Here is a 25,436-nt window from a genome sequence, read left to right as displayed (position 1 = left end):
GTATCTCAAAAATAATGAGATAATTCATTTTAATTTTTTTTTACCAGAGTGGCGGAAACTGGCTTCCATATTAGCCTGTACTTTGCTTTTAGTAGAATATTGTTTCATACTTTAGTAGAGAAGGTGAGTACTTTTGACATCTCTGGAAATGTTTTCCGCCCCAGTGTCAAAACATTATGCCTAAATCCTATTTGAAAAGTAATGCAACAGTTTGACTCAGCCAGATATTACATGGCGTGGCTTAATTTAACAGCGCTCGTGAATGCACCATGACGCAAAAGTGACGCTGAGGCCTTAGCGGAAGTGATGCAGTTCACGTCCTCCATCAGCTAATCCAATTTGATAATGCGAGATGTCTCTGAACTGTGCCGAACTGACGCAGTGATGCAAAGCTGAAACTCAGGCGGATTTTTGGTCAACTTTAATCGGTTGAATCGAAAGGTGAGATGGATCCGTCCAGGAGGAGCGAAAGCGACTGGCAGGGGCTGCTTAATGAGGTGAGACTGAGGAGAGAGCGTGGAAATGTCCACTAATGCATCCCATTAGGGTGGAATAAATGTCCAGCAACACACAGTAAGGTCACTTTATTTAAACTAAAACTAACAGTATTCATGTCACGGGCAGCTATAAAATATACTTCAGTTTGGCATGATGTGTAAAAATCTCTGCTGCTGCAGTCTCTCTGAAGCTGTTCTAGTATGAGGAAATACTTGTTTATTTCCTTGTGGCTTCACTGACGAGTACAGTGCAGTACACGAGTACAAGTATGACTTTTCAATATTTGTTCACGTTACAAACTTATGGGGAAACAAACACTATTTGTTTAGTGGAAGAGCAATGATTCATTGTGTTAATTTTTTTTAAAGTAGTGCTGAAATGTATTCAGTGGCTTTGAATCAATTTTTTTGCAGAACCACTCTGTGCTGCAATTTACAGCTGTAAATACTTAAAGGTATGTCTTTACCCGCTAGAAAAATTCATTTTTCTCCATCATTCTTTTTAGTCAGATAAGCAATTTCAACTTACTCCACGCACACAGTGCCCTGGATTTGTGATGGCTCCTTCAATCTCACCATCATCTTTGAACAGTGTTGCTGTCGGTGCTTAATAAAAGCAACCCCACAGTCTGATGCCACTAACATGTTTCACTGGAGACGGTGTGTTCAGGGGGATTTGCAGTGTTAGCTTTCCCGATGTTTAATGCATCAAGGTCATGACTTGGTAGGTTTGGAGTTATGTCATATTCTTTCCATTTTTTAACTATTGAACAATGCGCTGTAAGAATTATTTATTATATGTTGTTTTATAACCCAACTTCTCTAAAACGTTCTCTTTGATCTGCCTGTGTTCTGTAGGGTTAGAGTTCTAATAAATGTTTAGTTCATGGATTCAGAGACTGTGACTTTAGGATGCTTTGTTACCGAAAACTAATGTCACGCTACGTCTTCCTTCTGTGCAGTTCCTGGTTTGTAAGCGTAAGCTGGACAGTAAAAAGGAAGCTCTTCTGATACTGTCTAAGGAGTTGGATACCTGTCAGCAGGAGAGGGATCAGTACAAACTGATGGCCAACCAGCTCCGGGAGCGACACCAGGGGCTCAAAAAGAAGTACAGAGAACTCATTGTAAGCTGAAGTTTAAAATATTTCTTATAAGGAAGCAGAACAGAGGATAGAATCAGTGTTTACATTCTGTACTTTTACAACTAACAGGATGGGGATCTCTCTCTGCCACCTGACAAAAGGAACCAAGTGAGTGATTTCATCCTGATTATATTGTTTGCTCAAAGCGTGCTTTAAGTTTCCAGTGACACCACAGACATTCAGCAGAATAATCTGCGCACGCAGCATGCGTCTTCGCTGACATAGTGGCTGTTTAAGGACCAGATGAGACGGTATTGATGACAGAGTAGAAGCCTGCTGACTCAGGCCCTCTCAGGGGGAGCAACGAATACAATAACAATACAGAATTCCCAGCTCTTCGTTACATGTGATTATTTGTGCTTTTTGCCACTCAGGTGAATTTAGCTCAGCTGCTGAGAGACTCCAGAGAACGAAACAGTCAGCTTTCTGAGGAGATGAAGGAGCTCAAACAGCGACTGCTGGAAGCTCAGGGTGACAACAAGGTACGACTTTCGTCACATCAGTACGCAGCAAAATGTGAGGGATTAACTGAGAAGTTGATTGGAGGAAAACAATGAGTCTAACCACAACATAAAACCTTTAGAGCTCCTTTGCTGTCTTCCTGCAGCTTCTGCGGATGACCATCACCAAGCAGAGGCTGGGGGATGAGGAGGTCGGAGCTCGACATTTTCCAGCACACGAGAGAGAGGATCTTGTGAAACAGCTGGAGCAAGCGAGGGAACAGGTGACTGCCTGGTTTAGACTCCTTAGCAGGATATTCTCCAACAGCTTTGCCGTCATTTAATCAGCCCGCATCTTTTTATAGTTTGTGCTGTTTTAGCAAATCTAAAGGCAGCAAGGCTGTACCGTTTCACCGACTGAATGTCGGCAGTGTGCTTACCACGGCAGAACTGAATGTATGTTTTTTTGCTTCACTTGTAAGCGGAAGTTGAACATTCTGTCTAGTTTTAGGAAACTGTTCTGCTATGATCTGTTTTTGAGCTTACACGAACCGTATCTGCTTAAAATGAAACTCGGGCTATGTTGCTTTATTTATGGTTGTACTTTTACTTTTTATTTTATTAACTAAAGATTTATTCAGTAATTTTCTTTAAAATTTTACGTTGTTGTTTATTATTACAGCATATTTTATCGTTGAATTTTTTTCTTGCAGAACGAGGTGCTGGTGCACAGCGTGAAGTCGCTGACGGACGAGCTCCAGGACGTGCGAGCCGAGCGGGACGTGTTCCAGCAGAAGGCTCACCGGCTCAACGTTGAAATGAACCACATCATAGGGAACGACGAGAGCCGATTCCTGGACATAGACGCTCTGTGCATGGAAAACAGGTGGGGCGATTTTTAAAACCATTTTAATGGACTCCATGTGTAACTCCTTATAATCAATATTTTATCGATTCAGTTAGAAATATGCTCTCTCTTTTTTTTTTTTTTTGCTTTTTTTATTGGCCATCTCAATATCCTTACGGAAGTTTTACATTTTTACAGGTACTTGCATGAGCGATTCAGTCAACTTCAAGAAGAGGTAAACCTGCTTAAAGGAAACTTGGTGAAATACAAGGTAGCTGCAATTACTTTATTTTTTCTTTTCTATTTTGCTCTTCTTTTACATTCTGTTAAAACACAACTTTTTTTTTTTTACATTTAATTTATTCAGTCCAAACTTTATTCTTGATGATGAATTTCAGAGCGCCCTGGAGAGCAGGAAGAACTCTAAAATGAGCGGCAAACCCAACAGCAGCGCTCTGACTGGGGTTCTTTCTGCTAAACAAGGTCAGGAATCTCTCGTAAACAGATTTGTTTCTAAATCTTGATTAGCCTTGTCTCGTGATGAATGGCCTTTGCCATGAACCGTAACTGGTGGGCTGTGGATTGCAGTGAAGGAGCTCTTGCTATCTGAGGAAAATGGCTGCAGTTTGCCAGTGACTCCTCAGTCTATCTCAGACCTCAAGTCTCTGGCGACGGCTCTGCTGGAAACGATCCACGAGAAGAACATGGTCATCCAGCACCAACGCCAAATCAACAAGTACTGAAATTGTTGCTCTTTTTCACGTCCCATTGTTTACTCTTTAAATTTGTGGATCTGACATTAGCACAAATGTTTTGTTTTTTTTTCTGTTCTTTTTTGTCAGTGAACTTGATGATTGTGTTTTGTTTTGTTTTTTTTCCTCCGTTGTCATTAGGATTCTTGGAAACCGAGTGGCAGAGCTGGAGAAAAAACTCAAAACACTTGAAATTTCTGGATTGTGGAGTCTTCCAGGTGGATACACAAATCTTGGTTTAGATAAGTCAGACATTTATGTCACTAACTAGTAAAGTGAATAATAATTTCCTCTCCTCATGCTCTTTTTCTCTTTGCTGCCTGGAGGCCTGACTTATAATGTATCTCTTGGAGTATTTGGAAGTATGCTCTTCTAATAGCAACACATTTTATTTCACCCAAGTTTAAATTCAATGGTTCTTGCATTACTTCTTATGTCTACAGGCATTTATTCAGGGTGTAACAGTACATGTATATTTGTAAAACAGGTGAGGTGAGGTTATTTTATTTGTACTCTAGAGATACACTAAACAGATTTATATGAAAATTTGCTCAAATTTGCTGAGAAATTTAAAGATGCAACCCTAAATGGGCTATTTACACAGTTTATCAACAACGGCAAAAAAGAAAAAAAAAGTTGATCTGGGGGTTAGTTACCAGATCAACTTTAAACTTTCTAAAGCTTTCCACACCAAAGCATTGTAAACACAGCTGTTGATGTTGGCAGGAGCATAAAGACTTTTAAATGATCAGCATTTTGTGTTCCTGGTGATGTATATCGGAGAATGAACAGTAGACCTATGGAAAGCCAGAAGGGTCACAACCTGGAGCAAATCTAATAAATGCTGTTAAATGCACTAAAAGTCGAGGTTTTCCCCTTGGTGATTAAATATTTCTAAGCCATTTTTTAATGCATTCATTTTTATTTGCCAAAACAAATAAGCCATCTCACCTGAAGTAACACTTATTATATAAACATAGTTTTTAATCCAACTTTTTATCAAAGTCTGTTACCTTTTAGTCTCCTCTCATAATAAGTGGATTGAATCAAATATTCAACATTACTGTTTTTGCTGTTGAATCAGACCTACATTGAACTGTGATTTACCACCCGAGTGACTTGATACATGTACTGTTACAGCCCTATTATTGACTCTTGCTTCTCTAACATGTTTTAATTTGTTTGCTAGCGGGGGTGCACCGATTTATCTGCCAGCCAATTTATCGCTGCCAATTTCCTTAATTTTGGGAGATCGGTGATCGGCCAATTTTTACATGTGAAGCCGATCTTATCCACCGATGTTATCAACCTCAGCAAAGGTCTAAAAATCAACTGCCGTGCTTTTCTTTTCTCCCATGAGAAAGGTTTGACTGATAAACCGGACGACCAGGTCATGTTTGCAAGTTTACAGTTAACAACAGTTACCCCATTATTGCCAATTCAGCAACTTTCTTGATATACCAAGCAACAATTCAGACAAAAAAAAAATGGGTAAGTTAGGCTTTTTAAAATATCGGTAATTGGCGATCGGCCAGAAAACTGCATTCGGTGCACCTCCATTTGCTAGACATTGTTTTCATGATACAGCCTTTGTAGCTGTTTTGCAATTACACCAAAACTGCAGCTCCTAATATAGACTTACGAATAATGCTACGTAAACTCGAAATATTATAAAAACTAACTTTACATAATATTTTGTGGTAATAGGAGGAAAAGATGCTATCATCCTGAACACACATTTACCTGAACAAGTCGAATCACTTGATCCTCCCCAACAGGAAGGTAAATATTTAGATGATGCACTTATCAGCTTTAATTGCCTGTAATGAAACTGTATCACAGAAACATTACCATTTTTGTTTGTGTGTTTGTGTCTGAAGGTGTCGGTGTTTCTGCAAGCGTCCCAAACCAAGTCTGTGCAACTCTGGCTGGGTCAGATTCTCAAGAAGACGCACAAACGTCTACCAGCCTGGAAACATCTCATCTCAACCTTTCGGAGCAGCTGCCAGAGGAAGAACCAGCAAGCCCTCAAGCAGAAGCAGCAAACAACGAAGACTGTCATAAACACGCCGGATCACAGACGACGGCTTGCACTGCTCCATTACTGAGTGACTGCGGTCCTGAAGCGGCCTGCCTGAGCGAACCCCACCCACCATCTAGTCTCAGTCAACGGTCAGAGAGATCTGAACCAATCACAGGAGGAGACGATGAGTCAGAAGAACGCAACTGGGGGATAGAAACGGTCGAAACAGAGTCTGACGTGAACAATGAAATCAATAACATTGATAGGCAGCAGAGGGACATCCAGTCAGATCAGGAGGCCCACGTGTGCGACAGTGACGATGCGCACAGTCTCCCGGGAGATGCTCTCTTGTCTCGTAGCGTTTAGGAAAAGATCCTGTGGATCAAAATCAGGTTTTGTAACTTGGTCAGCTGTTCTTACTTTGGTGAGATCTCTGGTGGGTCTCTTATCCCCCACGTTTTGCACATCCTGATCGCAGGTCTGCTGAGCCATACATCTGTGTGTGATTACTGAGCATCCCGTTTTAAACTGCTGCTATAACAGCGCCTACTGCTGGCTGTAGGGATTTTATTCCCATCTATGAAGGAACATTACATAAACATGAAAAAACTATTTGTAGTAAGACAAAGCACAGAGTGGACTCTGCTTAAAAGTTTGAATCTACAAAACAGTTGCTCCTAAACTAGTTCACAGTGAAGGAATGTGCATGTGGTGATATAAAACTCACTCAGATTTTGTTTTTTAATCATGTTGATAATTTTGTGTTAGGAACACATTTCCTATAGATGCTGTCGTCTCTGAAACTATTGAAATAGAGACAGTGCTGACCAACTTTTTAAAGACATCTTAAAATAAATTCACCTTTTATCACTGTAATATAATTTCTAAAATACCAAATGGGTACATTTATTGTGTAGGAAAATTAAAGCAATTTTAAGATTTTTTTTTTTAACTGAATCACTGGTAGCCTAATGTTAGCACTCATGTTGTCAATACGTTGCACAACTGCCTTTTTCTAAAACGGCACACAGTCTTATACATCTTTTCACAAGGTTGGAGTATAGTGAGACGGTTGTTTGACAATTTGTCTTTGCACAATTTGCACAATTTTTTCAGATCTTCAACCCCTTATTTAGCTCACCCCGCAGGTTTGCGATACGTTTGTGGACTGCGATGTCCGTAGCAGAAGACATATTTTGTCGGGTTTTGCAGCTCTGTGTTGATTTTGAGCATGTTTCAGATCATCTTTCTAGCAGTTTTCTAGCAAAGAATTGTGTTGAATATTATTCCAATGGGGTCTTAATGTTATGCACTTGTAGCAAAATTTCCAAGGCTTTAAAAAAAAAAGTACCAGGCCCACAGCATCACAGATCCATCACTGTGTGAGGAGAGTTTCCACCTCTTCATTCTTTCAAGCTAAACCCACCTGGATTGCTTTCTATACCTAAAAGCTCAGTCTTATTCTCAAGCTCTTGCATGTAATTGTAATGGAGACTTGGTAATGCTCAAATGCCATTTTATTTTATTTTTTTTCCCCACCAGTGACTTGTTTAAATACGAGTGTTTATTAGTGAATTAATGCACGTTTTAATTTACACTAATCGGTGTGGCTTTTTAGTCCATTACCATGGCTCCCAATAAATTTACGTCTGTGTAAGCATTACTTGACTCTGTGCTGTTAAATAATTTTGCTCTTTTTACAGAAGCACCTTATTGCACAATAAAAACAAAACTAATGCCTTCCATCGTAATTTATCATAAAGAATAGAATTGCTTTATAGGTTAATTTGTGAGAATAGCATTTGACATGAAAAGCACAATGTGCATACACATGTGATAAACTTGTGTGGAGGACAGACTAAATACCATTTCATGAATCTTTGGATTGTTTTCTTAAACATCTGCTAAATGTGTTTAAAACAAAAAAAAAATGCATACACACAAGGGCCAGATTATGACAGTTTGTAACAGACTCAATACTCAGTTTTTATATTGATTGGATTGATTCTTTTTAATATGTTACAAAATATGATAATTGCTATCCAATACATATTATCCAGGTAATTAGAGTAAATTTCAGGAGGAGGAGTAAAGTGATTAATGTTCAAGTAAAGGTAAACAAAAGTTCACATATAAACTGTACTATTTATGGCATGTTTGGCTTAAAATTGGATTCTTAGTAAACCATGAATTTATCCTCCCAACTACTCAACACTTGGATAAATTCTGTGTCAAACAACAATCCTGTCTTGTGAGCCTAATTCCTCCTGAGCTGCCTTGCGAAACGCTCATGTTGCGTATTCCAGACGCCGGAGGAGGACATCCCGATAACGCAGCAGGCAAGCCTGCGGCCTGCGTTCCCGTGGAGCAGGCTCCCGATGTCTCCGCCGAGCCCCAGGTCGTCTCTCTTCTCATGGATCACCACCGCTCTTCCGAGCGCAGACAGGCCTCCAAACAGGGTGGCCTCTGATTCAATCAGCTCACTGATTTGTCCTTCCTGTGAGACGAAGTTGCCAAAGTCTCCTGGGTGTTTAGGATGGTTCACACTAAACGGGTTGTAGTGGCCACCGGTTGAGTCGCATCCCCGGCTCAGGTCTCCGTACTGATGGATGTGCACGGCTCTGGGTTCTGGAGCGTCCTCTGCCGGGAAGCCATTGAGCCGAAGGAGGACTTGAAGCTTTCCCTCAGACTGCTCCTGTTTGAACAGCACCTGCCCGTATACCTTGGGAAGCCCCTCAGGAAGTGAAGTGCTGGGTCTCACTTTGCAGGCTGCATACAGAGTGCCATTGTACTGAGAGAACTCTGGAGCAAGGAGAGTATCTGTGTTTGCCGAGATGCATTGACAACTGGCCAGCAGTACCAGCAGAGCAGTTTGGAGTCCACTCGATGACCTGGGACATAACAGGATTAGAAGAACAACTCAAAAGAATGGATAACAAAAAAACACAGAATAAACAACAGCAACTTGAACAACAAATCTTTTTAGTAAATAGCTTCTTCTTGCATAGCGCTTAACAAGTCATTCACACACACATCCAAACGCTGATGTGTGTGTGAATGACACGTCGGTCATTCACACACACATCCACACAGTGACAAGCCACTGTTGCCCTTGAGCAGTTTGACTTGCACTGGGGTCACTGGGCCCTCTGATCACCACATAAGTTGTGTTTAACAGTTTAAGCTGATGAGATTTTAGTTTAGACTTTTTACACTAACCAAGATGTTTTTAAAAATAAAAGCATACGCAAAGGTTTACCAACAGGTATTTAACCTAAAAAAAGCTTATTGTATTTTAATCTGTTAAATTATAAAAGCACATGGATTGGAGAGAAGGGGTAACAAAGTCCAGTCCATGGTATCCTATTAATGATTAAATTATTTAAGTTGTGTTGAAGCAGAGACACAAATTACAAAGAAGTAAGCAAAAAACAAAAAAAACTGCTTTTTGAATATAGACATTTAAAAAAAAAATACATCTTTATTTACGTGTCCAAACTTGGAGCCTGTAAGTCAACAAAGATGTATTTTTTTTAATTTAAACTTGGGATTTACAAAAAGATTGAGTTGTTTTTTTTTTTTTTTTTTATAAAAAGTGCGACTTGAAACCAGTGATTCAGTCCTTTTCCCTGCACGTGATTATAATTGATGGCTGATTAACAAGCTCTTACTGAAGTGCGGTCATCTGAACGTGGCGTGTGAAAACATCTAAAGTATTCAGGGGCTGTTTTAGATGCTTAGATGTGTGATGTTTGTCTCAAAAATGTTGTTTTCAGCTCTTCATTTTCATGCTGTTGACCAACAACTTTTTTACATTTTGGAAACTAGTTACGTAAGCTCCCAGTGTTGGCATGGTTGCACATTTTCGATTATTTATAAGACAAAAAATAAAAATAAAAATCGGTTTCTAATCAGGCAAATCTTAAGTAGTTATGCAGTAAGCAAAAAGACGCACTTGTAGGACCGCATACTTACCTGTTAACGCGCATGGTCAGCAATGAAAACAAGACTTCAAGCTTCAATGTCTCTTTACGCTGTTGAACTGCAATATAATGGTTCTCTGAAAAGACACGATGCCACTGTTTCCTAACAGTCCGTGCGCGTCAGTGGGCGTTTACAAGCCGAGGGTGGAGCGCCTTTCCCCCATTCTCTTTCTTATTGGTTAGGGGCATGAGCGTTTTTGTCTGTCACGCATGTTTTCTTAGAGGAAAAATATATATAATTACAGTTGTCTTCAATCTCTACCGACTCAAAACACGATTTATTTAATTACCGTAGATTATTGCTTTTGCGCAAGCAACTTGCGTGTGTCAACAAAAATTGCTTCAAAACAAGAAAGTGTAAAAAAAAAAAAAAAAAAGGAAGGAAGGAACCAATAATGTTTGCAACCAACTGAAAGCTGTTAGAGCGCTGTCGACTCATATGTACTGGATTACAATACCAGATTTTTATGTGCGTAGTGTTTTAGTAAGAAAGCGTGTTTTTACCGCAGGAAGACTTGATGGTATTTAAGAGCCCATGACAATAGTCACGTGACGCTTTTCCCAAAAAAATGATTATGAGTTAGTATAATCATCTTTATAAGGTTTTGACAGTTTGCCTGTCTGTTCAGGAATTTCAAACTTTTAAAATCCCATCATTCTGTTGTTGAAAAATCATTTATTTTCTGTCAACATTCTGCAGTTCACTGTTTAGAGAAGATGCAAGAGCTCCATCTCAGACTCTACAGCAGAGGCCTTCAAATCCAGGCCTCCAGGGTCAGTGTCTTGTAACTCTTAGACGTCTCTCTACTCCGCATCCTCAGAACCAGAATCAAACATGGAGAAACAGCATTTCTGTTTTTCTGCTCCTCTAATCCAGAACAAACTTCCTGGAAAATTGGCAAAACAGCTGAGATACCATTTGCACCTCTAAACTTGCTTTCAAAATCGACCAAGCAGATTATACCTCGTTGGGAATTAATTTTAAATCTTAGCTTAATGCAAACAGCATTGCTCATTAGAATTACATTTAATGCACGAAGCAAAAGCATAAAACACACAAAGTTAATAGTTGAGAATTTTTATTTTAAAGTGGAAAAATGACCCTTGGTTCGTCTCAGTCAGATCCATCAGCGATAGATGGTCACAACGATGCGTATCTTGGACAGCTGGGAGAGTCTTTTCCGCACCACGTTTGTGAATCTTTTGAAGCGGCTACGAATGGACCTAACATTTGTCGGATGGGCATCAGGTTGTGAGGACAGCCTTTCAGTAACTGTCTCTGCCCGACCCTCTGCAGAGGAGCTGGTAGGTTTTTTAAGACTCTCGGTGGCTGACTCTGAGGAACGTTTCTGCTTCATCTCCCTCCACTGACGCAGACAAGAGTTCAGGTAGGCCTCTAAACAACTCCTGTGTGCTCTCTTTTCGAAACTAGAAATGGGATGTTTAAAATTGTGTCACAGACATGAAAACGTGAATGAATATCGACTTTTGAGAAAACTGGGTGAGAAAGTGTCATAGAACATACCATTCAGAGAAATGCTTAAAGCTCAGTTCTGATAAAGATCTTCTGGGTTGGTTGGGTGGAATAAGTTGACGAAGTGACTCCAGGGGATTAAGGAATAAATCTGAGTAACTTGAGGCCTCAGTGATGGACCTCATGGTCTTGAAAGAAATGTGTTCAGGACCTGTAAAATTAGGGGGGGGGGGGAATCCTTTGTCAGTTCTGTTCTGATGTTCACAGCTTTGTGATTTATTCTGTAATATTCCTTATGTTTGTATTAGGAGATGATCCTCCTTTCAAAGTAGATTCCAGACTCACCTTCCTGAGTCTCATCTTGTTTGTTCTGTAATCGCTGATCAGTTCCTGCGCTTTTAGCCGAGATCCTAAAAGATGGTGGCATACTTTCTGTGCCAGTATCTCCAGAAATGTAGAGTTTCTCTGCACCAACAGCTGGATCAGCATTGCTTTGCTGTTTGTTTTCTTTCAAGGATGGCTCCATGTCGAAGAAGAAAACATTTTTCTTAAATTTGTAAAACTGATTGTAGCTGCCAGAAGTATCAGCATTTCCTTTTACAGTTTCCAGAGATCCCACGTGATGCTCCAAGGGACCTGGTGAATTGTTCTCCGTGACGGTATTCCCTGCTTGGCGGAAGTTCATTGTTTGGAATGAGCCTGTGAAAGAAAACAGATACTTTTAAGTGGATGAAACTTATTTCTATTTCACAGCCGACCCAAACGTCTTCGACAGAGCGAAATGTTTGACAAGACGTCTGTTCGACACAACAAAATAACAGTTAAATTCAGCTTGACTTACTCTTTTTTGCTTTTTCTTTCATATTTTTAAAGGTTTCACCTGGTTTCATATCACATAAACCTTTTCCGCTGGGCTGAATGGCAGTTTTTATGCTGTTTATTGCCTTCTTTTCTTTATCAAAACAATTCTTCTCAACATCAGAAAAATTAGGTAGCGTGTTTGGGAGGAAAGTTGACACAATGTTATAGTCAAACCTTTGATTTTGGTCCAAGATATCGGACCACATTGAGCTGTGTTCAAGAGAAGTATGAATAGATTTTACGTCAGTTTGTTCTGCCTCAGCATCCAGCTCTTGCTCTGCCTCCTGACCGTCCTTTTTTGCTGATTTAATGTGCTTCTTTCTACCTTTTGGTTTATGAAACAGCCTTCTACTGGATTTTCCTTTCTTGTCAGCAAATTTGGACTCAGATTCATGTGGAGGTCTGCTGACTATCTGGTGTTGGTGAACAACTCGCTGGCTTCTGAAAAGCCTTTTAAATGCTGCTCCTTTTTTTGTCTGGTAGTGGGACGCCTTTGTACTTGCAAAGTCTCCAGCTCCATCTTGATGATCTTTATTCTTTGAGCTAGAGGTTGATGACAACAGATCATCCAAGTCAGCAGCAAACTGTTTAGGCTGTCCCAAACCTAATATGGACATGTGCACAGGGTCAGAAGTTGCAGTTGTGTGAGGAGACAGAAAGGAAACAGCTTTGCTGCTTCTCTTAGTGGGAAGTTCCACTCTTTTGCTCTATGGAAAGAAAGAAAAATACTTCAGTTTAATTAAGTACTCAAAAAGACTTGCTATAGTCATTCAGACTATAGCAAAAATGCTTTATCTGTCTTAGCACACATTTGTACATAAAATAAAACATTTGAGATTGTAAGACACTTTAGGTGTCTTCTGTTTACCACAAATCATAAAACTGCAAAATAGCTGAAACACTGAATTCATTTAATTCAAGGCTAAAACCACCTGTTTAGAGTTGCTTTTGAACCGTAATGGCTAAACATTGACCTCCAACATATTTGATATGTATTGATCATTTTGATCATGTCTCTCAACAAAATGTAATGTTTGTTACACATTTCCCAACTGTTGAATGCATGTTTTTACTTTTATTTGTTTATTTGGATGACTATATATTTTTGTTTGTTTGTTTGTTTGTTTGTTTGTTTGTTTGTTTGTTTGTTTGTTTGTTTGGTTGGTTGGTGACCTCACAAGCTTAATATTAACAGTTAATTTTGGTGAAAACACATGCCCGTGTTTATTTTAGCTAAAGTGTGCCACACAAATGCACCATAAAATAAATCCAGATTTTTGTAAATTTTTTACAGCAAATGATAGATGATTTTAAGGTCAAAGTGATTTTTATTTTATTTAAATCTTAAATTAGATATGTTTTTTTTTCCATCAGTCAATCATTTTTTGATAAATGACTTACAATTATCTAAAATGTACAAAATACTGAGAAATTATGCTGAGAGGCAGAAAATAAAGACATGAGCTAAAAAAAACCCAGCAATATACAAGTACAACTGATCATTCAGTCATCCATAGATATTTTACCTTTCTGAAGAGAAACATCACAAAATTCTTGTTCTTGCTCTGTTTGTAAGACAGTTGTGATCAGTTTCAAACTTCTTCAAACTCTGTTGGAGTAAGACCTTGAGATGTGAATTTTCTGCTCTTGTGAGTGAAAATGAGGACAGAAGAATTCTGCATCACTGAATAATTCTCTCCTTACTCTTGTAATTATAATGTCACAGATGAGTGATGTCACAATTGATTATGACATCTAGAACTAGATTATATCACTAAATGCATTTCATACAGATATACTAATATTATATATATATATATATATATATATATATATATATATATATATATATATATATATATAGATGCCTTCCTCTTCACAGTTATAATCTTAATTGTGTATACATACCAAATAAAATTTCATCAGCGTTTAATTAATAAGTTCTCCAGCTTCAATGTGCAAAAAATGTGAAAACATTAGTGAGATATGAATATTTCTGAAAAACGAAGTAGATACATATGTTTAAGGTAATATTATAAATGATTTGAGTCAGCCATTGAAGTACCTGACATGATTTTATATCTTTATTAAGTTGTTTTATTTAAAATGTGGCCATTTAAAAACAAACTGTACTCCACTATTGGTGACGTCAGAAATGGAGAAATGTGAAATGAATCATACAGTGGGATCCAAACCAGCAGGTGGCGGTGTTACAATCTGTAAAACAAATGTGGAAAAAACACAGCGCAGGAATCAGGAAACTGGTAGTTGCATTTGGCGCAGCACTGTTGTGTTGGTGGTACAGATAAACTACATTTTCCTAAGCAATATGTCCAAAAGACACCGTTTGGATTTGGGCGATGAGCACTCCTCCAGTAAGAAGCGGTCTGACGGGTAGGTGAAGCTACGCAGCGTGTTCATCCCCTTGGAACAATGAGGCTCCGAGCTAGACGTTAGCCGGTGCTAGTTCAGTAAGCTATGTTCCAGCCAAAAAGCCGAAACAAAAATAACCTCTGTTGTTAGCGATGCAGCTTAGTTTGATTTGCTTCCTTTTCTCGGCACACGAGCGCTCCTCTGATACAGGGCTACAAGTGCTTGCTATTGCTTTAGAGATATCTGAGAGCCAATGGAGGTGAGCTTATCTTGAGAAGCGAATTATCAACGTTCTCTGCACGTGCGGGGCTAACGGTATTAGCCACATGCTAACAGCTCATTCAGGACATCTTCAAAGTTGCGCAATTGGGATAGCCTTTGCTGCATTGTCAGAGATTGTGGTTTAATGCAATAAAATTGATGCACATTTTAAAATGTTAAGTTTTATGTAATCTTTGAAGTTAGTAAGTTATGTAGTGTTGCTTTGACGCGATAAGTGTTTCCAGTGTTCAGTGCCATTCGCGCGTCTGTAGTAAGACATCAGTGCTATTTGAGTATCACTTCCCCAGGTACAAAGTTTTCTATTCTCACCCAACACTTGTTAACTACCTTGTAATTCTAGTTGAGAAGAAAATTCATCCTTTGTTGTTACTTGTCTTATTTGTATTCAGTTTTATTCGGTTGCGTTTTATTGTTTTTATCATTCTTCATTTTTTTTTGCTGATAAGGTCGATTTTATGCGTAGTGATTATTGTTTTGAAAGTATAGAAATGTTCTTTGACTTTATCTTCACATTTTAAAATAGTGCAATAATAGGATTTTGTTTTGGGCTGTATTAAGAAGCGTAATGCTATCAATTTTAAGTGTATGTTTGACATAGAAATTAAAATTCCATTTTGTAGAAAAACCAGAACGGCACCGCTTGAATTACTTGTAAATGCAGGAATACATTATTAGCTTGGGAAACACTTTATTTGAAGGAGTGTGCATAAGACTGACATGACACTGTCATAAACATGACACAACATCTGTCATGGACATAAAGAAGTCTATATGAATGTTTATGACTGTTGTCATGAAGTGTCATTCGGTAAATAATGACACTTTTAATGCAAAGTTGCTTTACAAGTCCATTAAAAGTGCCAACTTTGCATGATTTTGTAAATTATGATAATTTAACGCAAAGTTGGCATTTTTAATGAACTTTCATTGCAACTTTTAGAGCAACTTTGCATTAAAAGTGTCATTATTTACCGAATGACACTTCATGACAACAGTCAAACATTCATAAAGACTTCTTTATGAAGACTTCATAAAGCCCTCATGAAGTTGTTATGTCATGTTTATGACAGTGTCATGTCAGTCTCATGCACACCCCTTCAACTAAAGTGTTACCTTAACTTGCACTGAATACCAAAATGGCCCATTCCAGTAGCCACAGCAACGTCAATGCTGTCCACTTCAGTTTCTACAAGGGTTCTTGAAATGTTGGCCACTGCACTTCACTTTGCAGTGATAACTGAAGCAAAGATCAGTGCTAATCTTTTTGACTGCATATGCCTATTAGCTCTCTAATATTCATACTCACCCGTGTATTTCCCAATAAACATAACCAAGTTACAACTGCGGTTGTAAAAACTGTAAATAGCAATTTCTTAGTAACTGTTAGACCAGTGGCCTGTGCTATCACTCAATACTTGTATGGGAGTTTCAGTAACTTGAATCTGGATAAGCTTTTGCCCAGATCTGTCTCTGTTGTAACTTTATGCTCTTTAGTCTGGCCACCTAACCTTCTCTAGAGCAGATTAAATGTCCATATGTGTCAAAAAGATTGCCCTGAAGCGATTGTTTTTTTGCAGTGTAAAGAAACCGCAACAAAACATGATGGCATGCAGAGTGAGCCTCTTCTCTCTTTTTTCAATCATTCTTATTGTTTTTGCACATAAATATAATCGCTATTTAATTTTTTAATACACTTGTATGTTTCTTATAATCTGCTGTTTGTCATAACTTTATGGTTTTATGTAGATTTGATGTTGCAGTAACATTTCTATTTAATTTTTAATACTTATTTATGTGGATCTTGGGGCTTTCCCTTTGCCTATGTCGGAGCTGCTAATACACTTGAATCTCCTCAATAAGGACCAATAAATGATTATTCTATCTTTGCACAAGTTCAAAACAGACATAAACCCACTAAAATTGACTAACTAATAAATTCAACAATTGTAAAGGCTGTGGAATTGGAAAAACACAATAATGTTATAAAGGGGATCTGGGTTAATAAAACGATAAAGGATAATCTCCAGAAATCAAGCTGAATTTAAAAGTGAAAGTTTATTGTTCTTTTGGTTTTGCTATCATTTTAACATGTGATGAATCAGTCAACATAATTGAACAGAAATTGTGCGGTGGTAATACAGGTTGTTTGCATTGTTATGATGTCCTTGTTTAATTAGCTTATCAGTGATATTTTTGTTCAGTCAGTGAAAGTTGTGGTCTCATTTCCTCTTTATGTGGTTGTGGGTCAGAAATATCAGCTCTGAAATCTTCTGACTTAGCATTATTTCTCAGTCTAAAACGAGTCTCCTTTGGATAGATTCTTGTTTCATTAACATACTGAATGCAATACTTAAATGCTCATCTGTCACATGAGCTCGATTATGTGAAACAATGAATATTCATGCTTTATACATCTGTTATTCAGGAGGGCTTTATATATTGATGTGTTGTTAGCGAATTGTATTTCTATTGTGGAAGATTTAAAATATTTTCACAGAAAACCTTAAACTGCTTTTTCTCATACTTTATTTATTTATTTTTTTTTTTTTTTTTAGAAATTAGTATTGATAGTACTTGATTGTATCATGAAATTGTTGCTGATGAAGCACTATTTTTATTCTCAAAGGAGAGACAGAGACCGCGACAGAGACCGCGAGGACCGTTCCAGGGACAGGGATCGAGACAGAGATCGCGACAGGGACAGAGACCGGGACAGGGACTCCAAGCTGTCGGCAGCTCCCTCTAACAGCATGCCGTCGATGTCGATCATACCTCCTGTCAAGCAGATGAACATGCACCAGCAGATTAACCCATTCACCAATCTGCCACACACGCCGCGCTACTACGAGATCCTGAAGAAAAGGCTACAGCTTCCGGTGTGGGAGTACAAAGAAAGCTTCAACGACATCATTACACGCCATCAGAGCTTTGTCCTTGTTGGAGAGACTGGCTCTGGAAAAACAACACAGGTATGATATTTATACAGGTCCAGCGTAATTCGGTTTAAGAAACAGCTGGGAAAATCTAGAAACTTAAGAGTTAAATGGAAGATTTGAAAGAATCCTTTATGAAATAATAATATTCAAAGCTTCCTAAATTGTTGCCTTTTTTTCAATCTTCAGATTCCTCAGTGGTGTGTGGACATGGTGAGGGCTTTGCCTGGTCCTAAGCGGGCCGTAGCTTGTACTCAGCCGAGGAGAGTGGCTGCCATGAGTGTGGCTCAGAGGGTTGCAGACGAAATGGATGTCATGCTTGGACAGGAAGTCGGCTACTCCATCAGATTTGAGGACTGCAGCTCTGCCAAGACTATATTAAAGTAATGGCTGCTTTTCTGAAGAGGGTTTTTTTTTTTTTTAAGTTCAAGGATGTTATTCCACAGGAATCAGAATTGATCTTGCACCAGAATTGTCCTGTTTATTAAAACATTGTTATTTCTACAGATACATGACAGATGGTATGCTGCTGAGAGAGGCTATGAATGATCCTCTGCTGGAGCGATATGGTGTGATCATTCTGGATGAGGCCCATGAGCGAACTCTGGCCACAGACATCCTGATGGGCGTGTTAAAGGAAGTGGTTCGCCAAAGACAGGATCTGAAGGTGGGTTTTTTATTATATATATTTTAATTTTGTATTATTATTATTGTTTTTCAGTAACAATAACACCAATGTTTAAGACATCTAAGATTTGTAATGGCGATCTTAACATTGCTTGGCATTCCAATAAGATTTTAGCTAATTCTGAGGTGTCGTTCAGAATTTATAGCTTCCAAAATGTTTTTTCCTAATATTAGAGTCATGAACAAAAATTCACTGTTTATATTGTCACGTCACACCACTGAATACAGAGAGTGGACATCAATATAAGTTTTAATGACATTTTAGAAAAGGCAGGATTAAACCTGTAGCAATGTGCAATTATAATCAATTATTTGCATGATAAATTAAAATGAGCAAAAAATTTCCATTCTAATTAATATTTGTTGAAGGACAAATTTGTTTACAGAGACATCATAATCATTTTTATATGGTTTATCTTGTAAGTAGTTTTCATTTCTTTTTTCTGTTTTATTTTGGATATTTAAAATATCAGTTACACTGTGAAGTGTTCTCTGCAAAATTAAAGTTTGTTTAGTCTTTGCGTGAGCAAACCTGCATCATAATGAGCTGTCAGCATGATTAGCATAGTTAGCATTACATCTCAAGCATATAAACTTAAATTTCATACATTTATTCAGTTCTAAAAAAAACTATTATTTTTATTTATTTATTTTATAATATAATCTTCATGTAATCAAGTGTTCCCAATTGACACACTTGATTACAAGTGCAAGAGATCTTTTGATTTTTTGACAGACCTGGAGAGGATGCAGAAATAAAAAAAACATTGTTACAACATTATTAATAATGATAATGTTAAGGTCGGTCTATTTTTTTGTTTTGTTTTAGAGAGGGTGAGTAATATGATGCATTTTAGTTGCCTTTTCTGATTTAAAAAAAAAAAAATCAAATTTGAGTTTTCAAACAACTTGCTAATTTCTAATCAGGACCTGTCGAGATAAAAGTCCTCCTGTTCCGGTCATCAGTTTTCTTTGGAGCATTTATAGTTTATTGAAACATCAACTTATAATAAAACTGTGTTTACAAAATCAACAAATGCAGACCTTCTTGACAAAGTTAAAATGCTGACTACTTTTTTTCCAAGTGTGGGAAAAAGTAGCAGCAAAGGCACCAGCTTATCAGGTTACAGGATATTCATCTAATGTGTTGACATTAAAGACTCGGAGCTCACATAGCTTCATAATTATAAGCATAATTTTTAAACAAGAACAGTGATCATATTGTTCTCTGCACAGGTAATTGTGATGAGTGCCACCCTGGATGCAGGAAAGTTCCAAGTGTACTTTGACAGCTGCCCTCTGCTGACCATTCCTGGACGCACACATCCTGTAGAGATCTTCTACACCCCTGAACCGGAGCGGGACTACCTGGAGGCAGCAATTCGTACAGTCATTCAGATTCACATGTGTGAAGAGGATGAAGGTGACGTCCTTCTGTTCCTCACAGGTCAAGAGGTAATGCTTGCAGTACTGTCAAGTACGTTACTGAACAGCGTTGTTTGTCCTGAATGAGGAAGACAAGTCATTGTCCTTCCTTTCAGGAAATCGATGAAGCCTGTAAGAGGATCAAACGAGAAGTTGACGACCTTGGCCCCGAAGTCGGAGACATCAAAATCATTCCACTGTATTCCACGTTGCCCCCGCAGCAGCAGCAGAGGATCTTTGAGCCACCTCCTCCAAGAAAGCCAAACGGCGCTATAGGGAGAAAGGTTTGCTGGCCAAAATGGATCAGGCTAAATGGCTCCCACTGTTTACATTCATGAATGAATATTTAAGCTGCGGCTTTCCCCTTCAGGTTGTTGTGTCAACAAATATTGCTGAGACGTCGCTAACAATTGATGGTGTCGTGTTTGTCATTGACCCTGGATTTGCCAAACAGAAGGTGAGTTAAAAGAAACCCTGTTTATTCTATATACAGTACCTTGTAAAAGTGGTCAAACAAGACCAAAATTGCACTTTTTGACCAACATGCATAGAGAGACCATGACCACGTTGTAACATGTAGGTAGCGGTATCATGCTGCAGGGTGGTTTTTCTCAGCATAGCATTGTGAATTGCTTAATTTGGTATTATTCAGTATTTATTTTACTAAGTCTGCTGGTGTTGGTTTAGTTTATCTGTTTTTTGTCCCACTGTACATGCAGCTTTAAACATGTGTGTTTGCATGTCTAGGTGTACAATCCCCGCATCAGAGTTGAGTCTCTGCTAGTCACAGCCATCAGTAAAGCTTCGGCACAGCAGAGGGCGGGAAGAGCCGGCAGAACACGTCCAGGGAAATGTTTCCGCCTCTATACAGAGAAGGCCTACAAAACAGAGATGCAGGTGAGTCACTGTGGAAGTGTGAAGTTGGTTCACACCCCTCCTGCTTTCCTGGTCTGTTTAATGTTGTTTATTTATTTTTTTGTGTGTGTTAGTATCAAAAATGGACAAGATAAACTTACCATTAAATTTATGCTTTTCCAGGATAATACATACCCTGAGATTCTTCGGTCCAATTTGGGATCTGTTGTGCTGCAGTTGAAGAAGTTGGGCATTGATGACCTTGTCCACTTTGACTTCATGGACCCTCCAGGTGAGTAATGGTTGATTCTGAAGAAAAGTCATGTTGACCAGTTGACTTGCGGATCCTCATCACCCTTCATTCCCCACCAATGCAGCTCCTGAAACGCTAATGAGGGCTCTTGAGCTTCTCAATTACCTGGCCGCTCTCAACGATGATGGTGACCTGACCGAGCTTGGCTCCATGATGGCAGAATTCCCGCTGGATCCTCAGCTGGCCAAGATGGTCATAGCAAGCTGCGAGTTTAACTGCTCCAATGAGATCCTCTCCATCACTGCCATGCTGTCAGGTAATGCCCAGGACTGGGCTGACACCTTCTGGCCTTTAAAAGGCCAAGCTCCTTAAGGAAAACACTCGTTTGAAATAACCAGCCATGTTATTTCTTCGCATTATCCTAATAGGTTTGCCTCCAATTTACGCCTGAAGACTTTATACCAGTTAAAGATTGGTCAATGATTATTATGAAATGATTATGACGAGGTACAGGCCAATCGGTATTTCAGGGTAAAGTCTCTGGCATCCACTGCTAAAGTTGAAATCCTTTATGAATGCAATTCCAGAGAAAGTGAGTAACATAGAGCAACTCACTACTGCTAAAATATTTCTGGTCCTGAAGATCATTCCCCATTGTGGCGTCGAAGCTAAACGAAAATAATAGAAGACAAAGTAATTCATTCAACACCCCAACCTGCCAAAACAATAAGCTTACAACATGACATGATGGTGAAATGATAAATAACACATGGTCCAGTTGGGCTAAAATCATGCAATGGAAATTAATATTGGTAAGAAATGAAAGCCATTATGATAAATTTCCATTTTCTCCCAATATTCTTCTTTTCATCTCTGCTTCCAACAATCTTTGGGACTTTTAGCATCTTAGGCCAAGTAATCTGAGTCAGACATGTGCAGCTACTACAGCTGATTCATCCAACACTTTGAATATATTCTTGGCACACACTGTGTTCTGTTTTTATTTTTAATATTTTAGCCAACACTTGTTGACTTTCAAACAGTCCTCCATGACGTTGTACAGAGTTGTTTTAAGATGGTGATATATTTTATTAAGTCTTGCAGCCTTGTTGTTCACCTTAGTTTTAAAACAGCATCTAAGGCATTCTGAAGCTTATTTATAACATTGTAAGGTGAAGTTACTTTGAAAAGTCATAATTACTAGTTTACTAAAATATTGAACATCATAAAATTTACATGACACTACTAAAATACTCTACACTACTAAAATTAAAGTATATGCTCGAGTACCTTTGCAACTTTTTAAGTGAAAGTGTTGGATGCGGTCCTTAAATTTTAGGTTTTGTTTACCTACTTGAAGCCTTGTGTAAACAGCCTGTGGATAGGGCAGGCACCACTTATGTTATTTCAGATTTTGCTTAATGCTTATGAATTATTACAAATAATTAAATATATTACTGTTTGTCAATGTCATGTGTAGTTAAGGAGAAGACGTTACATGTTTAAAAGTAAAACCTATCAGTCCTGCATAAATCAAACATTGCTGGTGTTTCTAACACTTTATAGTTGTGTGAAAACTCTTGTTTTACAGATGTGGTTAAATGACCCCCCCCATCCCCAACTCTCTACGAGCTTATAGCCGTTACTGTTGGAAATGACCTTGAGAAAAGCCTGCAGATCCCCCTTTGATAAAGTGTGGTCCTGCCCTGTCCCAACGCAGTGTCAAGTGCCCTAGCATCATAGGCTTTGCTCCATTTTTCTGTGAATGTTTGACTCATCCCTATGGGCGGCTTTGTTGGGGCCCATACCAACCTTGTTTAGTCCCACAGTGTTTTGTCCGTCCCACGGAGGCTAAGAAGGCAGCGGACGAGTCCAAGATGAGATTTGCTCACATTGACGGAGACCACTTGACGCTGCTCAACGTCTATCACGCCTTCAAACAAAGTGAGTGTCAAGCCTTTGTTAGTTAGGATGCAAGAAACCTGTCAGGCCCATTTCAGGATAGAAGTCTCGGATCACAGCATGTTAGAAAATATTTGGATATTAACAAAAAATGTCAATTTGCTTTTTAAAATCTTCTTCTAAAAACTGTAGATGTAAAATCTTGATGGAGATGTTGCTGTTTATTTAGTTTTAATTTCTCAGCTTCAAATGGAGATGAACAGTAAGAATCTTAAGTCTACCTTTTGGCTTTTATCAACCGTATGGTTTTATGATAACATTACACTTGAGTTAAAAATATTAGATTTTAATGTACATACCTGGGTTACATTAAAGATTTTTCCGCTCTCTACCTCTTACCCCACTATGAATATCAGTCTTAGCTTTCACTGTTGACTTCACTCCCGATATAGTTGCAGTTGTTAAACTGGACTTGGAGCTTATGTTACAGTTCTACAATGAACCTTTATGTTTTAACGTATTTTATTGACCAATTTTCATGCTTCCAAAATGCTATATATAGACCTGAATCACTTCATTTATTGACATTCAAAACACAAAATGTGTCTCCCTCTTGTGGTAGTTATTAAAACACTTGAAACATCTGGTAATTTATTTTGTTAAATGTACAATTTAATTTTTTTCCTGGGATTTTTTTCCCATTCATTCCATCACATAAACCAAATTATTTGGAGATAGAAGTCCTAAAAAAAACATGATCAAAAGGGCGTAATGCAGCCACAATCTGAAAAATTTAGATATAATGCTATTTCTGAGAGTTTTTTCCTTATCATCATATATTGATAAACCTGTGTTTCTTTTTCTTTTTTTTTAATCTCTTAATCCTTTAATTTTCTGTTGGATTGAAACTACTTTCTCTGGAGCATAATTTCTTATGATTAAAATTGGTTACGTTTAGCTGTTAAATAAAATGAAAGTTTACACACCAGGTTTTGTATGCGAGATAAAGTCCTGAGATCAAACATCATTTTCCAAAAGTGGAATCAACAAGTCAGAGCCGGAATAAAACTATAAATCTAAAAACTCTATCAGTGCAAATCCAGTTTTCTTTGCTCTGTTGCAGCATTAAATGTTTAAGGTAATTGGGGAATTTTCATCATTATTATTCTTTTACTATGTCAGAGCAAGAATGATCGTATAGTAGCCTCAGTTGGACAATCGTTGTAACTAACAAATGATCTACATCCACTAGTTTCTCACATGCATAACTGCTGATGTACTGACCCAAACAGGACACACGTCTTCTGGAAACAAGGAACTAAACCATTCATATTCTTTTTATGAATTTTTCCATCCCTAATTTATATGTAAAGTTACAACATTCCAGCTTGACTATAAATCAATGCTGCTGTTCAAGTTCATTTAAAGCTTAAACGTCTTTAAAGGCAGTTATCTTGACTCAAATCCTTCTTTTTTTCCAGACCATGAAGCTAACCAGTGGTGTTACGACAACTTTGTCAACTACCGCTCACTGATGTCTGCTGACAATGTACGTCAGCAGCTGTCCAGGATCATGGACCGCTTCAGTCTCCCTCGGCGAAGCACAGAGTTTACCAGCAGAGATTACTACATCAATATCCGACGAGCGCTCTGCACCGGCTTCTTCATGCAGGTCAGCTATTAGTGTGAAAATATTAGTGTAAATAACTTCATCAGAGATGATGATGCATAAAACTTTTGGTCTTTTATTGCTTTTTTTTTAAATATTGTAATATTAATAATACTTGTTCTCCTTTCAGGTGGCTCATTTGGAGCGCACAGGCCATTACCTCACAGTGAAAGACAACCAGGTGGTCCAGCTGCACCCATCCACAGTCCTGGACCACAAACCTGAGTGGGTGCTCTACAACGAATTTGTTCTCACCACCAAGAACTACATTCGCACTTGCACAGACATCAAACCAGAGTGGTATGTGCACTGATAAGTTTATCATGAATGCCCGCAGGTTAACTGCAATGAATGAGTATAAATTGTCATCTTACTGATGGGATTGTTCATGTTTTCCTCTGTTGCAGGTTGGTGAAGATTGCACCCCAGTACTATGACATGAGTAACTTTCCACAATGTGAAGCTAAAAGACAGCTGGAGCGAATTATTGCCAAACTAGAGAGCAAAGAGTACACCCAGTACTGAATATAGTCGAAGTATCCTGGAAAACAACCTGCATACTGTAGTTTTAGATCTTTCGGTATCATTGTACTTTAATGTTCAAACAATGGCTTTTTGATTTTTAGTATTTGTTTGCTTATTTTTGTTTACCCCATCAATGTCGGTTCTGTAAGTAGGTGTAATGACATGAAATATCAGCAGCAGTCATTAGATCCAGCTTAATATGATTTTCAAAAGAAATTATCTGGAGCAGGTCTTATAGATGTGGTTGAATTTAATTCAGGAGCCTTTGGAGCCATAAAAAAGATCTGTGCTTGCTTTGTTTCTTAAATAAACGAGCTTTGACTTTATTTTTGTGGATAGATTCTTTTTGGTAGGATTGGTGTGACAAAAATGATTTGATGGGGAGTTTTTTTCCTTCAAGTTTGAACTACGTCTTGGCTTTGTTACATAAAAATTAAATGACATTTTAATTCTTTTTGGGTTTTTTAATTTTCTATTTACTACATTCAGCTTGCCATAAAAATATGCTCATTT

At 38.3% G+C, this 25,436-nt stretch overlaps 4 protein-coding genes across 4 annotated transcripts; 2 read left to right on the top strand and 2 right to left on the bottom strand.

The window, feature by feature from the left end:
* The first annotated feature begins 281 nt into the window (after window positions 1-281).
* LOC106919293 (coiled-coil domain-containing protein 149-like) lies at window positions 282-7,364 on the top strand. The gene is made up of 12 exons (XM_014989535.2): window positions 282-497; window positions 1,460-1,621; window positions 1,709-1,747; window positions 2,014-2,121; window positions 2,247-2,363; window positions 2,793-2,965; window positions 3,125-3,197; window positions 3,325-3,409; window positions 3,515-3,662; window positions 3,820-3,896; window positions 5,386-5,460; window positions 5,559-7,364. The coding sequence occupies exons 1-12, from the start codon at window positions 447-449 to the stop codon at window positions 6,065-6,067; spliced, it is 1,617 nt and encodes a 538-aa protein (XP_014845021.2). The 5' UTR covers window positions 282-446; the 3' UTR covers window positions 6,068-7,364.
* A 321-nt stretch (window positions 7,365-7,685) lies between these two features.
* On the bottom strand, window positions 7,686-9,982 carry LOC106919294 (superoxide dismutase 3). The gene is made up of 2 exons (XM_014989538.2): window positions 9,677-9,982; window positions 7,686-8,592 (listed from the first exon to the last, which is right to left on the bottom strand). The coding sequence occupies exons 1-2, from the start codon at window positions 9,688-9,690 to the stop codon at window positions 7,959-7,961; spliced, it is 648 nt and encodes a 215-aa protein (XP_014845024.1). The 5' UTR covers window positions 9,691-9,982; the 3' UTR covers window positions 7,686-7,958.
* Window positions 9,983-10,741: 759 nt separating this feature from the next.
* On the bottom strand, window positions 10,742-12,048 carry LOC106919278 (uncharacterized). The gene is made up of 4 exons (XM_088007274.1): window positions 12,000-12,048; window positions 11,504-11,857; window positions 11,210-11,378; window positions 10,742-11,112 (listed from the first exon to the last, which is right to left on the bottom strand). Exons 1-4 carry the CDS (start codon window positions 12,046-12,048, stop codon window positions 10,812-10,814), a joined length of 873 nt encoding a protein of 290 aa, XP_087863400.1. The 3' UTR covers window positions 10,742-10,811.
* A 2,196-nt stretch (window positions 12,049-14,244) lies between these two features.
* On the top strand, window positions 14,245-25,377 carry LOC106919295 (DEAH (Asp-Glu-Ala-His) box helicase 15). The gene is made up of 14 exons (XM_014989539.2): window positions 14,245-14,413; window positions 17,301-17,643; window positions 17,797-17,990; window positions 18,115-18,274; window positions 19,531-19,749; window positions 19,836-20,003; window positions 20,090-20,176; window positions 20,467-20,616; window positions 20,758-20,866; window positions 20,952-21,143; window positions 22,649-22,771; window positions 24,211-24,401; window positions 24,529-24,698; window positions 24,806-25,377. Exons 1-14 carry the CDS (start codon window positions 14,349-14,351, stop codon window positions 24,921-24,923), a joined length of 2,289 nt encoding a protein of 762 aa, XP_014845025.2. The 5' UTR covers window positions 14,245-14,348; the 3' UTR covers window positions 24,924-25,377.
* Window positions 25,378-25,436: the final 59 nt, after the last annotated feature.

The sequence above is a fragment of the Poecilia mexicana genome, unplaced genomic scaffold (assembly GCF_051168715.1).
Source record: "Poecilia mexicana isolate PSO_F unplaced genomic scaffold, ASM5116871v1 scaffold_1, whole genome shotgun sequence".
NCBI classification, from domain to species: Eukaryota; Metazoa; Chordata; class Actinopteri; order Cyprinodontiformes; family Poeciliidae; genus Poecilia; species Poecilia mexicana.
This window is presented reverse-complemented; position numbering and strand designations above follow the sequence as displayed.

Coding starts and splice junctions, on each gene's coding strand:
- LOC106919293 (XM_014989535.2), top strand. CDS start 447: ATGGATCCGTCCAGGAGGAGCGAAAGCGACTGGCAGGGGCTGCTTAAT. Junction 2,966..3,124: donor GCTCTGTGCATGGAAAACAG/GTGGGGCGATTT, acceptor ACATTTTTACAG/GTACTTGCATGAGCGATTCA. Junction 3,663..3,819: donor CACCAACGCCAAATCAACAA/GTACTGAAATTG, acceptor CGTTGTCATTAG/GATTCTTGGAAACCGAGTGG.
- LOC106919278 (XM_088007274.1), bottom strand. CDS start 12,048: ATGAAACCAGGTGAAACCTTTAAAAATATGAAAGAAAAAGCAAAAAAG. Junction 11,858..11,999: donor GAAAGAAAAAGCAAAAAAGA/GTAAGTCAAGCT, acceptor TTTCTTTCACAG/GCTCATTCCAAACAATGAAC. Junction 11,379..11,503: donor ACAAGATGAGACTCAGGAAG/GTGAGTCTGGAA, acceptor CCCCCCCCCCTA/ATTTTACAGGTCCTGAACAC.
- LOC106919295 (XM_014989539.2), top strand. CDS start 14,349: ATGTCCAAAAGACACCGTTTGGATTTGGGCGATGAGCACTCCTCCAGT. Junction 19,750..19,835: donor TGTTCCTCACAGGTCAAGAG/GTAATGCTTGCA, acceptor CCTTCCTTTCAG/GAAATCGATGAAGCCTGTAA. Junction 24,402..24,528: donor GCACCGGCTTCTTCATGCAG/GTCAGCTATTAG, acceptor TTCTCCTTTCAG/GTGGCTCATTTGGAGCGCAC.